Below are 16,564 nucleotides of genomic sequence, written 5' to 3' on the forward strand. Positions count from 1 at the left end.
AAACTGTGACGTCAAGAGTGAATGTTTATTGACAAAGCCTGGTATTCGAGATACCCTATTAACGTTAGTATGGTAAATACCACTGCAGTTGATTAAAAGGGCTTCGTTTTAGCTGGCATTTCTTCTCTGTTATACGATATTGAATGTACATATGAGAATTCTAGTATGACGTAGTCCATGACATTCTGCTGTACCTGTTATAATGTTTTGTGCTTATTCAGGGGTCAGCCCATGTTAAATGTCTTGTTTCCTGTTGATTTCCTTATGAAAGGAGTAAGGATGGGCGGTTACATTTAAGAAGCTAACTGTCGGATTCGGAGAAGAAAACGAAATCTGAGTAAAAAGGCCGAGTTAGAAGGCTGGGAAAATATTTCGGAAACAAGCATTTCAACTGAATTGGCCTCATCTCCAGCTCATGTGTTATTTGTTAATATATGAAGTTCAGGAAGGACATGGGTTTGTAAAGGACGCGCCGTACATTTATGTGATGTTGACGTGTATATGGGTAAATACGGTTATTTTAGAGAAAGACTTATTGTTCGCATTGTATTGGCCTGTTGGTTTCATTATCCACGAGGTAATGTGATTGGAAAAAAGAAACCACTGCACTATTTTGTGTTTTTAATATTCATGATTAAAGCTGAAAACACGTTTGTTCATGTAGTGGTTCTTCTTTCGAGTTCAAGGGGCAAAGGTGCGTCCCTTGGGTCGCCGGAAACCTATGATCGATTGTTTCGAATCCCGGTTCGCCCCGATAATGTTTGTCAGTACCGTGCTCGTGGGTTTCACCAAAGTGGTAGACGTCTGAGATTTGCATCACTTCCTTCTTTCCTCCAAAGTTAACCTGATACGCCGTGTGATAACTGCAATGCTGTCCAAAGCGGTGTTAAACCCATCGCTCTCACTCACTCTTTCGAGTTAACGAACTGTGTTTTTCTGTTCTGACAACATGTCCCCAGATATTCCGGAAATTAAAGGCCCACAGTACACATGCGTGTCATGCCTTGGTTCGCATCCCTGTTCGCCCAGATTATGTCTTTTAGTTTAACAGCGCCATACCGTGCTCGTGGGTTTCGCACAAGTAGTAAACCGTCTTAAGCCTGCGTCACATCGGGCGTTCCTCCTACATCAAGCTGACACGCCGTGACATAACTGAAATGAGTTATGAATCAGAGCAGGGTTAAACTTAGTCTGTCATACAAACCCTAAACAAATATATTAATACAGCTCTTGCACGTCTACACTCTTTGGCAAGTCTAGATTACTGCAGTATCAGGGTGAGTACAAATCTGCTGATGAGAGGGGACGATTCCTAAAAGTTTTGCATTTCCGGGTTAGAATGAATAGGAACAATGATGAACTAATGTCTTCATCACTGATGAAACTATGGATACAGAGGATTAGTCTGAAAATGAAGAAAGTCTCTGGGCTCCTTTTTCTTATATACTGAACCGCAAAAGAAACGTCAACATGGATAGATATGTGAGAAACCTTATTTATCCAAACACTGTAAACATACTTTGAGACATATTAAAAAGATGAAACTTGTCAAAACTGATCATCAAGGTTGAAATTAAAGTGTCAGATGCAGTTGTCGGACGTCATTCAGCCGTCTTTGAATCTCGTCCCACAGGTGCTCAATGGGATTTTAATCGGGACTGAGGGCAGGCCACTGCATGGTTCTGATGCCATTCTGCTGGAGGAAGCCTTTTGTTGCTCTCACAGTGTGGGCACGGGCGTTATCATGCTGGAACTTGTGGTTGCGGCGACGTGCCAAATGAGGTATGGCGTGTGTTATCAAGACTTGATCAATGTACCGAGCTGCTGTGACACTATTGCCTATCCCTGGACCGATGTTCTGGAAGACCACAGGGCCGACCCTCGTGCAAGACCAATTCCACCTCACACCATGATGCTCGGACCACCCCACGAGTCTCTCAACAACACAAGCATCCGAATAAGGTTCCTCATTGCGTCGCCAGACTCTCTCTCTGCCATCTGCTGCATGTTGAGATACAGTAACGGCTCTCGTCTGAGAAGAGGACTCTTCTCCACTGCTGATGGCGCCAATGCTGGTGCTGTGTTGCCCACTGAAGACGGTCCCGGCGATGACGTTGTGTTCAGAATGGGTCCTCGGTGTGGCCTGTGACAGTGGAGGTGTCTGCTCGTCACTCGTCGACGCACAGTGTCCGCACTAATGTGTCGCTGGTGTGTCCCCATGGTCTGTCGAGAAGTTTCCGCAGCAGTAACAAAGTGATCTTGAAGATGCTGTCGCACATATGACAATATCCTCACGTCGGGTGGTGACCCTTGGTCTTCCACTACGTGGTCGGTCATCTGTAGTGTCGGTGGTATGGTACCGTTGTTGGAGCCTGTATATGGTCCTTACGTGGACTTGAAATGCATTGGCTACTTGCCGGGCGGTTTGTCCAGCTTGCAATCGTCCAAGGGCTTGGTGTTGCTGATCTTGACACGGGTAGCAATTCAAAAACGAATGATTGTTATCCGATCTGGGTGGATGTTTGTAGGGCAAGAAATGGGGGAACGCATGTGCATTTCAATTTGCATGGAACTCACATGCATCGGGTTACCATGGCCGTTGCCGTGATGCGTTTGGGCGATCGGTTTTATTGTCATCTGCTTTGTTTTTTTATCATCAAATTTCATTTTTCCGGACCAGCTAATGTTAAACTTAAGAAACTTTGACAAAAATTACCCGGATATTTAAATGACAACTTTTCATGCAATATTACTTGGGGTGACGTTTCTTTTGCGGTTCAGTATATTTTACAACTATAATTTAAAACAACTGGTTTTTTTAGTCTAGGTTAAACTCAACTCACTCACTTCCTGCTTGTTACCCATAAAATCTTATCTATTTTTTTCTTCCACCAAATAACCACACTGGAAACACTGTCTTTCTTGATGTCCATACTGAAAGGGTAAGTTCCTTAGGTGTCTTTCATCACGTTTAATTGACAGTTCATTCGTCCCGTAATCTTGTCCCGGAACGACACGAGTTGGTCCCGAATGAACTCGCGTTGACCCTGATGAAAACATGTACTACTCTGATAAATTGGACTGATTGGAGACATTTATGGCCGATGTTAGGTACAAATATTCATTTCCGTTTTGAGATAAATGACAAAGTAATTAGAAACTGAAAACACAATATAAAGTAAATGTGATAATTGTTCTTTCTCGGTGTGTTCAGCTCAGTTTCACAATCTTTGATGCGATGAACTTCCCACAGTCGAGAATAGCGACCAGTACATGCCCGCAAGCACAAGGAAGTTTGTATTAACTACAAAACCCGCAACTATCTAGCATTAGGATTAAAACGAGGATGCGCTGATTCAAACAGGACCAATAGGTGAACTGTCGGGGTTTTCATGTTCATTTCGATTCTTTTCCAAAGTTGTTGTTTTTTATCATGGAAGACACATTTGACAATATTGTGTTTCACCTGTCCTGTAGAATGCATCGTCCTTAAGGATAGGGAAATATTCATTTAATCATGGTGTTTGGTTACCGTTGCTTTTATTTTTACCATAAGTATACATTACAACACGCATGATATCGCTTTTTTAACATTGCATCGGGCATATTGCGTATCAGCGGAGGGAAGAGCCGCGAGTGGGGCAGATCGTAGTCACGCTAAGGATCATATTCGGAGATTTGAACCCACAATTAGCGGATCTTTGTCGCAAAGGGACGCAACTCTGCACGGCATTTTGAGGCGCTCGTGATCACTGCATCACCACCACTTCTCTTCTGAACTATCTTAATGTCTGCGATCTATGAACTATCTGGACCTTCATCACATTTGCGTGTGTTTTCCATGGATAATAGAAGAGAAGCAATTCATTTGCGCAAAATATTTATTGTACAACCGCAAAATCTGTTAATTTGATTGCCAAGAACGCGAAGATTATTGCGAGCAAACGCTTAAATATATAATTTAGACAGAGACAATGTACCTGTGCAGTATTGTTAATTTATTACATTTATCTTACATCCCTTGGGAGTACATTCACTGTTTTATGTACTTAGATTCTGCCCTCAGATGAATACAGCGGTTTCTCTACTGGAGATTTTTTTGTATCAAGATTGAATATTTTTTCAGCTACAGCTGGAAAAACAAATACTTTTTTATCTAAACCTACGAGCCTGATTTTCTTTTAAGAAAAACACCTTGCAACAATGTGATTTGTGGCAGGTAATTTCTTTCGTTTTTCAACAGTCTGAAGCATAATTATTTGTTTCAAGAATTTTCGGGGACAAGGTATTTTTTTAATATAATCCCAGTTACATGGCAATCTCAATTAGAAAATTCTGAGCATTACTCAAGTAGATATCAATAAAGGTGACACAGTTCATTTGAACGCCAATGACATACATGTTTGTTTGTTTGTTTGTTTGTTGTTCAACGCCGCACTCAGCAATGTTCCAGCTATATGACGGCGGTCTGTAAATAATCGAGTCTGGACCAGACAATCCAGTGATTGTCATCAGGAGCATCAATCTTCGAAATTGGGATACGATGACATGCATCAACCATGTCAGCGAGCCTGACCACCCGATTCCGTTAGTTTCGTGATATTGCTGGAATATTGCTAAAAGCGGCGTAAAACCTCACTCACTCACTCACTCACTGATAAGCTAACAGTACAATGTGTTCAAGTTATGTATTTAATCTAGGAGTGAGTGAGTGAGTATGGTTTTAAGCCGTTTTTTAGCAATATTCCAGCAATATCACGGCGGGGGACACGAGAAATAGACTTCACACATTGTACCCATGTCGGGCATCGAACCCGGGTCTTCGGCGTGACGAGCGAACGCTTTAACCAGTAGGCTACCCGACCGCCCCTTTAATCTAGGAACGAGGAACTAATAATTTATCATTTCCTGAGAGACATGGGAAGTTCAATATTTCTAACAGCTATAGGTCGGTTCTCGTTCGCTAAGCGAAACTCAGCAAGATTTTGTTTGTTTGTTTGTTTATTGTTTAACCCCGCACTCAGCAACAGCAAAGCTATATGACGGCGGTCTGTAAATAATCGAGTCAGGGCAAGACAATCCAGTTATTGGCGTCATGAGCATCGATCCACGCAATTGGGATACGATAACATACATCAACCAAGTCAGAGAGCCTGCCCACCCGATCTCGTTAGTCACCTCGGAGGACAAGCATACCTTGCTGAAGACCCATTCTAACCCGGGCCTGACCCGCAAAGATCCGGGGTAGAATATGTCTCCAGGAACCCATGCTTGCCGTAAAAGGCGACTGTGCTTGTCGTAAGAGGCGACTAACGGGATCGGGTGGTTTGCCTCGCTGACATGGTTGATAAATGTCATCGTATCCCAATTTCGAAGATTGATGCTCATGATGACAATCACTGGATTGTCTGTTCCAGATTCGAGTATTTACAGACCGCCGACATATAGGTGGAATATTGCTGAATGCGGCGTTAAACAACAAACAAACACAGTAACCTGAATCTTCACGGGATCTCAGAAGACTACACGTGGGGAGCATGACGAATGAGGTGGAACCTGCATTGAGGATGAATCTTGAGGACAACAAACGCTCAATGACATTAGGAGAGTAGAATGGCCTGGGTGTTATATAATTTTTGGTTTACGGATATATTGTAAATGGTTCAAAATCATGGTCGATGGGTAGGGGAAAAACACAAAGACTTTTCAAAGTTGTTGTTTGTTGCTCTTCTGAGGACCGGGTTTAGGAAGCCACTTTAACTGGACCTGCCGAGATTTTCTGTGCACATTTGCTGTGATGAGCATGAAATTTGGTGTCCGTTATTATAAAGTACACTTTATAATTACGTCATAATGGTCTAACGTCACGACGCTGTTCAAATTACCTCTCCCGTGATCTAGCGTATCCTTCGTAGCATCGTTCTTTCATTTTTGTCAAGGAAGCCGGCGCATGCACAGCAATTGTTGATTGGTGAAATAGTTTCTTTAAACTTGTCGAATAATTGAATGGTATTACCTGGCAAGAAATAACGCAAGCCTCCTCGTGCTTTAAAACAGATATAATCTGATGTGACATGTTACACATGTCAAGATAGCACGTAACTGCAAAGAAGTTAACTATTTAAACAATAAAAAATATATATAAAAGTTGTCAATGGAAAGTATCGAACGTTTCGTGAGGAGTCGATATCAAATATTGGTATTTTTACTTGAATTCGATTAATTGATATCGGAAAATGAACGATTGCAATACATCGATAGGTTGCTCAATGCTACAACCCTACCAATCTTCAGTCGCGACCGCCTTCCTGGTCTAGTTGATAGAGCGTCTGCCCGGGGATCGGAAGGTCGGTGGTTCGATGCCAATTTGCGTCAAAAAAAAAAGGAAGAAAAAAAGTTGATACTTGTTACCCAGTTTCCTGGCGATCGGCATAAAGGGGATAAAATAAGAACAGGTCGGCGACAGACAAAGATTTGACTGGCTTAAACCAAACATGCCATGACTGATAATAAAAGCTCAACATATGTAGCCGCAGAGGTATTATGGGCTTCGGTATGCAATTGATACAGTAACTTAATAGTACCATAGCAATAACTCAAATCAGAGGTTTCAAATCGCAACAACAACTTCTGATTGAAAGAGACAGCTGCGCGCTCGGTTCCAAAGTCAATTAACGTGTTAACAGGTAGCCTCGCTCTTCATGGAAGATTTATTACGTTTATTTTGCGATTAATGAGCCGAGTACAGAGTTTGACAGTTTGGTTTACACCTCTGTTCAGTATGACTGCAAGATCTCAACGACTTGACAAGCTGCGGTGACCGTGTCTCTGTGATGTACGTCCGCGGCTAGTCAATATAAAATCGTTCATAGGGACCAGCACACAGCCCCGGCTAGATCAAAGTAGTTCACCTTCATCCTGTTTCGGGGGGAGATTTTCCTTTTATTATTCTATCTTCTGAAAAAGACGGTTAAGGATTAATATACAATGCGCGATACTTAAAAATATAAATTTTCATCATATTCAACGTCTCACTTCAGTTCGCCTGCCTGTTTCAAAAGGAAGGGGTCTTTGTCTGCATTGTCGACGCAATGTATGAGTGGTGACGCTTTGTTTGAATTGTTTGTGCACAGAGTCACCAGATGATGTCTTCTGTTCGCCCACGCGTTGCATACAGCAGACATGTTTTTCGATGCATGCATGTATTTTGAAATTTCAAATTTGCGGAATGGGATGTCTTTTAATGTTATCGATGATGAATGGGGCTAAACATTGTTTAGCGCTCGCTAAAGAGTGAGTGAGTGAGGTGTTGCGCCGCTTTTATCAATATTCCAGCAATATCACTGCGGGGGACACCAGAAATGGGCTTCACACATTCTACCGAAGTCGGGAATAGAACCTGGGTCTTCGGCGTGCAAGCGAACGCTTTAACCACTAGGCTACCCGACCGACCCCGCATGCTAAAGAATGAAAATGTCCTTTGCATATTGCAAAACTTTCAAAAAGCAGATTAAAATGCTGTATTTGATTTATAATATGGACTTTGTTATAAATTTTTTAAGCAATTGAAGATTAAATCATGCCTGAGATTATATAGTACACAACATTTGATGGACCGAAGTAGTCATCTTTCATCAAAGGCGTGGTTCGGATTAAAATATGTTGAGTAGTATAACAAATGTTTTAGAACCTGCATCTGGTTAATTTCGCCAGGAAAAAGAAAGTAGTCTGCTCTAACTGTTTGTTGTTTAACCCGACACTCAGCAATATTCCAGGTGTACGACGGCGTCCTGTAAATAATCGAGTCTGGACCAGACAATCCAGTGATTGACATCATGAGTATTGATCTACCCAAATGGGATATGCATGCATGAACCAAATCAGCTAGTCTGACCACCCGATCCCGTCAGTCGCCTCTTAGGACAAGCATACGTTGCTGAAGACCAATTTTTACCCGGGACTGACCCGCAAAGACCCTGGTCAGAATAGGTCGACCAGTACAGAAGGGTGCTGAAGACCTCTTCTAACCCGGATATTCGCGGTGACGTGTAGTGTCTGGCCTACGGGTGGAAAATATACACATATAGCTAGCTCTATGTATATCTTAAGATATATTGAGATATATTAAGATAATAATAATAATAATAATAATAATAACAATAATAGGCTATAAATATTGCGCATATTTCCACACAACTAGGGGCATGCTCAAAGCGATATTATTACCCCCGTCACTGGATCACTGTGCACTCAAGAATCATTCTCAGCTCCCTGGGGTGTATACAACCCAAGCTGCCTGTTAGTCGCTAGAAGGTTAACAACCAAATTGCCATCTCATCCTACCAATATGTGGTGCTGAAATGCTAAGTTGGATTTTTTTGTAATCTGAATTGGTCCCCTCGTTTACGAACCGCCACATGATAGTTCGAATCCCATATTCGCTCGATAATGATTCTTGGTCTTTCTGCACCATAAGTCTACATTTATGTATTTACAATTACAATTAGTTCAAACTAATAATGTACACGCTATAGTCGTGGTAGAAGTCTTTTGCTGGTAGGCCATTGTCCCATGTACACGGTTGTTATATAACGTTATATTGCAACTTGCCGGTAGATGATAATTAAGATACTAACTGTCTGAGGTAGATTTACATGTCAGAGATTCTTTAGTAAAATTAGCCTATGACACATCATTAAAAGTCAGTAGTTTATTTAATTTAAAAATATTTGATGAAACATCCGAATTTGGTAGATACCTATTTCCTATACACGCTTACATATATAAACTATGCATAATACATGCACGCACGCACACATCCAAAACCGCTCTTATACAGGTTTACATCCGTTTAGACGTGAGATTAGGCATGTACATCGTACTTGTGCAACATTAATAAAATAATGTGATACCATCTGTACTCAAAATGTTTTATTTCAGATATAGACGAATGTGCAGGGGCCATGCACACCTGTCCTGGCCCGTGTGCCAACCTACCCGGATCCTACAAGTGTGATTGTTCCATACCCGGATACCAGCCAAGCTCGGCTGACCACTTTTGTGAGGGTATGTGATTCTCATTCACTATAGTGACGTTTCATCTTGGAAGGCCAAAGATCCATCCATAAATAGCTTTAGTATTATTTTTTTTATAAGATGGTGTTTACAAACCATCCAGTCGGATGTAAGAGGATAGGGAAAAAAAGTCAGGAAAAGGTTCCGTTTCATAAGTTCTCCTTCAACACCCGGACGCCCATATGGGGTAGCATAAGCGCGTTGCTGTGTACAAAGACGTATCGTGTTTGTTTGGGCGGGGTTGTTTTCATTGGCTGTCTGTATCAAGAAATGCCTACATGGACCATGCTTATTGAGGGTTTTGTTTGTTTGACGAGGTCCAGGATCCCAAACCACATGTCAGGGTATTCCATCGCGTTATAAATAAATCACTTTAACATTTTATTAAAATACACTTCAGAGCGGATTTAATTTCCATCTCGATAAAATCGAAATAGAACCAAGTTGCATTTGAAAAGATACAATATCTTAATTGATAGACATTTTTGCTTCAAATTTGAGTGAGTTGGGTTTAATGCTGATTTTAACAGTATTCCAGTTTTATCACGGCATGTCAGCTTAATGTGGGATGAAAGCCCGAAGTGATGCAGGTCTCGGGGGGATTACAACTTTGGTGAAACCTATGAGAAAGGGTATGGTGCTGACAAACGTAGAGACATAATCGGTCCTGCTGAACAATCTTACAAAGAATCACCACCTGACAATTGAACCTGTGGAAGTTTTACATATTAGGGGTCAACTTGGCGCATTTGACACTGACATAGCGCATATACTCCACGTGCACAGCGCCATACTACGCTGCAGACCCCTTTTCAAAGGAAATAGATTCTTCCGTTCCACGTGGAACGCCTGTTGTCCGAGAAAACGGGATTCGCACCGAATTCTCTTAAATTTGTTTAAGGCCTGCACTTATTATCGCGATAATGTTCTGTAATTTGACCTCAAATTATCAGTGCCTTATTATCGCGATAATGTTCTGTAATTTGACCTCAAATTATCAGACAGACAGACAGACAGACAGACATGTTTATTCAGTAAAAGGCCAATGGCCCAAAATACAGACATGTGAGCATGACATTTACAGGGCACAGAATTTATTTTGTGAGCATAATATAAAATTTACAAACTAGAAATAATGTTTGCTCATTATAATTACTAAGAATATTTATTACATGAGAATTACTGTAATGAGTAGGCATAGGAAGATTTACAAGGAATTTTTGTCTTAGGGCAGAATATAAATTACAATTAAAGTGTACATGAAATTCATCCTCAATGACATTAACTCCCTTACTACTACAATAGTTACAGAATCTGAGTAAACGGTCTTTTTTACTATATCTGCCAGTTTCTAAAGCTATTTTAATATTTGAACATCTGAATTTAGTAAAAGCAATTCTTAAATGGGTAGGGAGTGGACATTATCATCAAATTATCATGAACAGGTAGAAGAAAACAATAAATGAAAATGTCTATCGGAGTAGTAATTCACAAATCAATGATATAAACATTGCTTATTAACAATTAACAATATAAACACAAAGTTTCAAAAACGTTCGCTGTCCAACGCGTGGCTGCTCTGAGATCCAAGGCATTATGTCGGCAACATTTATACCTTGGAGAGAACAACCGACCAGGCGATTGTTTTACCTCTTTGTGTTTCAGATTTTGACGAATGTTCATTCAATAATGGCGAGTGTGACGACATCTGCATCAACCGTCGCGGATCGTACGAGTGCCGCTGTGATCAGAAGGGTCTGAAATTGGCCGATGACCTACATTCGTGTGTGGGTGCGTACCAAACATACCATGTTTCTTTTCCGGTTCGTTTTAGCTCCACTGGTCGAAGACCATTAAAGTTATGTGTGTCGTCCGTGAATTGTGAGGGAGCAACCATTATATTCACAGGGGATGGGACGATTTTGGTTTGAGATCAGCATACTTTTTTTTATCTTAAGGAGCCCAAATATTTGTTCCAACATAAACAGGGGCTCAGTTTTATTTTTCTAAATAAACAAAAAATAAAGAAATGTATTCTTTTGATACTTGTCTGCCGGAATTGGGCAATTTGCTTCCTACAAAGCGACCCCCGACAATCAAATGGTTGCTCCTGACCATTTTGATTTAATGAAAGTCACTAATGGTTCATAGAGAAACTGTTGATGCACGACACGGCGTCAGAGTCAGTGGTGTATGTTGAAAAGACAATCTGTCCAATGTTTCCAAAGCAGAAAATATTGCTTTCAAATGCCGAACTAAAATCTGTTGCAAACAGTGTACTTTATGCTTTCTGATTATGCAAGCCCGACAATTTTTGAGTGAATGAGTTTGGTTAAACGCCGCTTTGAACAGTATTCAAGTTATATCCCGGCCTGTGAGCTTGATGAGGGAGGAAAGCCCTAATTTGTGCAGGCCTCAGACGTTTATCACTTAATGAAACCCACGAGCACGGGTATGGTGCTGACAAACCTAGAAACATAATCGGGGCGAATTGGGATTCGAACCCACGACCATAGGTTTCTGGCGTGCCCAAAGGGCGCAACTTTGTACAGCGAATTGCCGTGCCTTAAACGACTGGGCCAGTTTCGCCCGCTATTTCATAATTAGATAGTTCGTAAACAAAAGAAGTCAAGGTAGATAACAAACTAGATAAGTGCAACAATTTTTCAAGGTTGGTGGTGACCTGACAATAATATAAAGACCTGATGTTTCCAGGGTACATATTGGGCAGATATCGATGGAGTTGTACATTTGGTGAATGAGTTGTCCCTCACTAAAAGTCACGATCCAGTTGTCCATAACCAGCCCAAACGGCCAGTGATAATGAAAACCTTATATTACTTGGCTCCCAGTGAAAATTAAATTGATTTATCGATTTAACTAAAATTAAATACACGTAAGCTCGTATGTAAACAGGTCACAGTTGATTATCAGTCCAATCAGTCAAACACAATAAGGTGAACGTTACCTGATGCTGACACAAAATATTGTTTAACAGTAAAGTCAATTTTAACTCTAGACTGACAGGTCCCCCAACATAGACATGCCCCTCAGTAAAACCAAATATCTAATTTGGACACTGCCATTTCTTATTTACGAGGGTGGGGTAGGCTAGCGACCACAGCGTTAGATCGTTACGCTTAAGACCGGGTCCGATCCCCACATGGGTACAATGTCTGAAGTCCATTTTTGGTGTCCCCCGCCGAGATATTACTGGAATATTGTTAAAGGCGGCGAGGAGCGGTCGGGTAGCCTAGTGGTTAAAGCGTTCGCTCGTCACGCTTAAGACCGGGTCCGATCCCCACATGGGTACAATGTCTGAAGTCCATTTTTGGTGTCCCCCGCCGTGATATTACTGGAATATTGCTAAAAGCGGCGTAAAACAATACTCACTCACTCACTCACTCACTCATTAAAGGCGGCGTAAACACAACTCACTTACTCACTGTCACCATGTTTCAGTATTAGTCATATCAACACGGTCCTGTTACGCCAGTGTACAAAAATAGTTTTTTGCTCTGCCAGCAGTGCTATTGAGTTATTGGCCGAAAACAAATGAAGGAAATGTCGAGATAAATACGTCGCACACTTGACATTTAATTTCCCAGAAGTATCCACTATAACAATGACGAATTTCGAATGACTCTTTAACCCAACTGACAATGGTGTAATATGTCCGACGTCGCGGAAGTATAACCATCCCATCAGGAGACAGGACTCAGATACTGAAATTAATAAGGAAGTAGTGATTGTTCGTAGTATTAGTGGAGAGAACAGACGCAACCACGTGGTGTAGTGATCGTGATTAGCACTAGGAAAATTAACACTGATCGTGACTGTGTCAACAAGGACAAAGTAGACGCATCACGAGATTAGATGGGATTTTATCTTGTGAAGTGAGTGCGATGCAGGCCGTGTTATACCCATTCGAACCCCCCTGATCATATCATATTTTTCTGATACACATAGGGCGGTCGGGTAGCCTACTGGTTAAAGCGTTCGCTCGTCACGCCGAAGACCCGGGTTCGATTCCCGACATGGGTACAATATTTGAAGCCCATTTCTGGTGTCCCCCGCCATGATATTACTGGAATATTGCTAAAAGCGGCGTAAAACCATACTCACACATCACACTCACTCTGATACGCCGAAGGGACGCAACTCTGTACAGCAAATTGCAGCGCCTGAGACCACTGGGCCTTCCACCTTATAGTTTGAATACATCTCTCGAAGTTCCGTGATCATATCTGTGGATAGACCGTTTATAACAGAAGCTTCTGGTTGTTTTGTAATACAAGTTGCGATAGAATAGTTGAGCAAGAGTGAGTAAGGTTTTACGCCGCTTTTACCAATATTCCAGCAATGTCGCGCCGAGGACACCGGGAATAGGCTTCACACATTGTACCCATGTCGGGAATCGAACCCGAGTCTTCGGCGTGACGAGCGAACGCTCTTACCACTAGGCTACCCGACTGCCCCTGGTTTTAATGAACAAGTGTTGCTAGAATGTACTGAGTGAGTTTCAATGTAATGGTCAGTCAGAAGGTTCAAATCACAATAACAATCCCGGTAACCACCTGTGATTAAACAAGCTGATTTGACGACCGCATCACCGCTGAAGCTTATGTTTTTAGAAATATACTTCTTTCTCAATCATTGTAGGTAGGCATTTCAAATAAGGGTTAGAGGAAATTGGTCTCCAGCAACCCATGCTTGTCTCCTGTGAAGATCCATGTTAGAATTGGTCTCCAGCAACCCATGCTTGTCCCCTGTGAAGATGCATGTTAGAATTGATCTCCAGCAACCCATGTTTGTCCCCTGTGAAGATCCATGTTAGAATTGGTCTTCAGCAACCCATGCTTGCCGTAAAAGGCGACTATACTTGTCGTAAGATGCGACTAACCGGATCGGGTGGTCAGGCTCGCTGACTTGGTTGATGCATGTCATCGATCCCAATTGCTTTGATCGATGCTCATGATGTCAATCACTGGATAGTCTCGTCCAGACTCGATTATTTACAGACCGCTGTCATAGAGCTGGAATATTGCCGAGAGCGGCGTTAAACAACAACAAAACACTACACCAGATCCCGTCATCATTTTCTATCCTCGATGCGGGCCAGAGATGCGACGACACTTGAGTGGCATGTCGTGTCGCTATACACAACGTACTTGTGTTCTTTATCCTGTATTGATGAATAGCCTTTGATCTCACCGGGAGTGATATGAGATGTTTTACCATGTCGAGCAGACGATACAGGATGTATCATGATTTAGCCTCATATGTCGCCCTGAGTTAACAATATGGCTGAATAGCCTAGTGCTGTGCCAGAGTTTGTTTGTTTTTTGTTAAACACCGCACAATATTCCAGCTATATGACGGCGGTCTGTAAATAATCGAGTCTGGACCGGACAATCCAGTGATTGACATGAGCATCGATCCACGCAACTGGTGTACGATGATATGCATCAACCAAATCAGCAAGCCTGACCACCCGATCCCGTTAGTCGCCTCTTACGACAAGCGTAGTCGCCTTTTACGGCATGCATGGGTTGCTGAAGACCTATTTTAACGCTCTGTGCCACTGAGTGAGTGAATCTGTTTGCGTGATGGGTGGGCGAATACGTGGGCAGGTTGGTGATGGGTGGGTTGGTAGATCGGTTGGTGTTTGAGTGAGTGAGTTGTGGTCGGTTGAGTGAGTCGGTAGGTGTTTAGTGAGTGAGTGAGCTAAGAAAAAGGTTAGTGAGAGGGTATGTTTTATTTGTTTGTTGTCGCCGCACTCAGCAATATTGCAGCTATATGACAGCGGTCTATAAATAATCCATCGATTAATATCATGAGCTTCGATGCACGCAATTTGTCAACGAGCCTGACCACCAGACTCCCTTAGTCGGCTCTTACGACAAGCACATTCGCCTTTTAAAGAGCTTGAAGTATGCCCCTGTTCACCCAGCAATGAATGGGTAATGAATGGATACCTGGTTCGATTAGATTAGGATTAGATCTGAGATGGTGGTTATGGTGCGGTGTGTATGTCACTGTTAACCTAGCACCTCCTGAAGAAGCTTGGGTTGCATACTCCCCAGGGAGCTGAGAATGAAATTCGAGTAGTAGTAGTAGTTGTACTAGTAGTAGCGGTAGGGGTAGTGGTAGTTAGTAGTAGTAGAAGTAGTAGTAGTAGTGGTAGGGGTAGTGGTTGTGGTTGTGGTAGTGGTAGTTAGTAGTTTTGTTTGTTTGTTTGTTGTTTAACGTCGCAATATTCCAGTTATATGACGGCGGTCTGTAAATAATCGAGTCTGGACAAGACAATCCAGTGATTGACATCATGAGCAGCGATCCACGCAGTTGGGATACGATGACATGCATCAACCAAGTCAGCAAGCCTGACCACCCAATCCCGTTAGTCGCCACTTACGACAAGCATAGTCGCCTTTTACAATAAGCATGGGTTGCTGAAGACCTATTTTACCCCGTATCTTCACGGGTAAGTGGACATGTGAGTGAGTGGATGGTTGAGTAAGCGAGTTGCTATGTGAATGTGTGTGAGTGAGTGAGTGAGTGAGTATATTCAATCGTAGCTTATGTAGTTCCACACACATTGCAACAACTAAACGGAACTGTTGTTTTTTTCCGTTCGTCAAGTTAGATTTCAACGAGTGTGAGCGTTATGGCGAGAAGCTCTGTCGGCACGGGTACTGCGTCAACCTCGACGGTTCCTACCGCTGTGAATGCGAGAGCGGCTTTGAACCCGGCCAAGACGGAACCTACTGTGAAGGTAAGAAAGTACAGAAAATAATCTGTCATCAACACTGCTCCTGCTATGCCGCTATTTCCTCAATTATCACGTTCAGTTTGCTTATAGATTCGGACCTCATTACATCTGTGACGAGAGGGGACGGTTAGGAAAACTTGGTGTTACACTGTTAATTTGGAAACTGCACTCTGAAGAGCTGAAACACATACATGAATTCGTAGCTGTACAAAAATTATAAATATTTGGACCTAAATATTTAGGTCCGTGTTTGTATTTGCAACTTATCTCGAAGGATTAAAATATATAAAATATATAGGTAGGATAGATGGGTTTTTATGTTTTATTTGTGTACAGCAACGAATTCCTGAGGTTGAAAAGGGGCAAGGAATGTCAATAGATGTAATATGACAACGAAGTATATGTGCGCTACCGACAATCCAATGAGGGTCACCACAAATCTGATAGAGTGCTCTCCCTTGTTACACATAGATAAAATGTTTCGATTCAATTTCATTGCCAAGTTCATGAATGAGTGGTTTTGTGTTTTGCGCGTTCAGTTCCAGGTAAAAATGATTGTAATATTTCTTTTTATTAGTTACTGTATTCTGTTGAATCCTTGTCTATTTACCAGTGTTGCCAAAATGCCATATCTACATATCATGATCTAGGCCTAGTACTGACACTGGCAGTAGAAGAAGGCAGAATGTCAGTGAATCATATATCCAGAAAGGATGT

The 16,564-nt window shown here is 42.0% G+C and overlaps 1 protein-coding gene across 2 annotated transcripts in view; it reads left to right on the top strand.

Annotated features, from left to right (window-relative positions):
* The window catches only part of LOC124117486 (fibrillin-2-like), a 108,041-nt gene that overhangs the window by 47,642 nt on the left and 43,835 nt on the right, over positions 1 to 16,564 (top strand). For both annotated transcript variants that reach the window (XM_048387317.1, XM_048387318.1), the window contains exons 7-9: positions 8,941 to 9,066; positions 10,741 to 10,866; positions 15,722 to 15,850. In XM_048387317.1, coding sequence (XP_048243274.1) covers positions 8,941 to 9,066; positions 10,741 to 10,866; positions 15,722 to 15,850 — 381 coding nt within the window. The remainder of the gene's footprint in view (positions 1 to 8,940; positions 9,067 to 10,740; positions 10,867 to 15,721; positions 15,851 to 16,564) is intronic.

Source organism: Haliotis rufescens, unplaced genomic scaffold (genome assembly GCF_023055435.1).
Source record: "Haliotis rufescens isolate VD_foot unplaced genomic scaffold, xgHalRufe1.0.p SCAF_7, whole genome shotgun sequence".
Taxonomy (NCBI): Eukaryota; Metazoa; Mollusca; class Gastropoda; order Lepetellida; family Haliotidae; genus Haliotis; species Haliotis rufescens.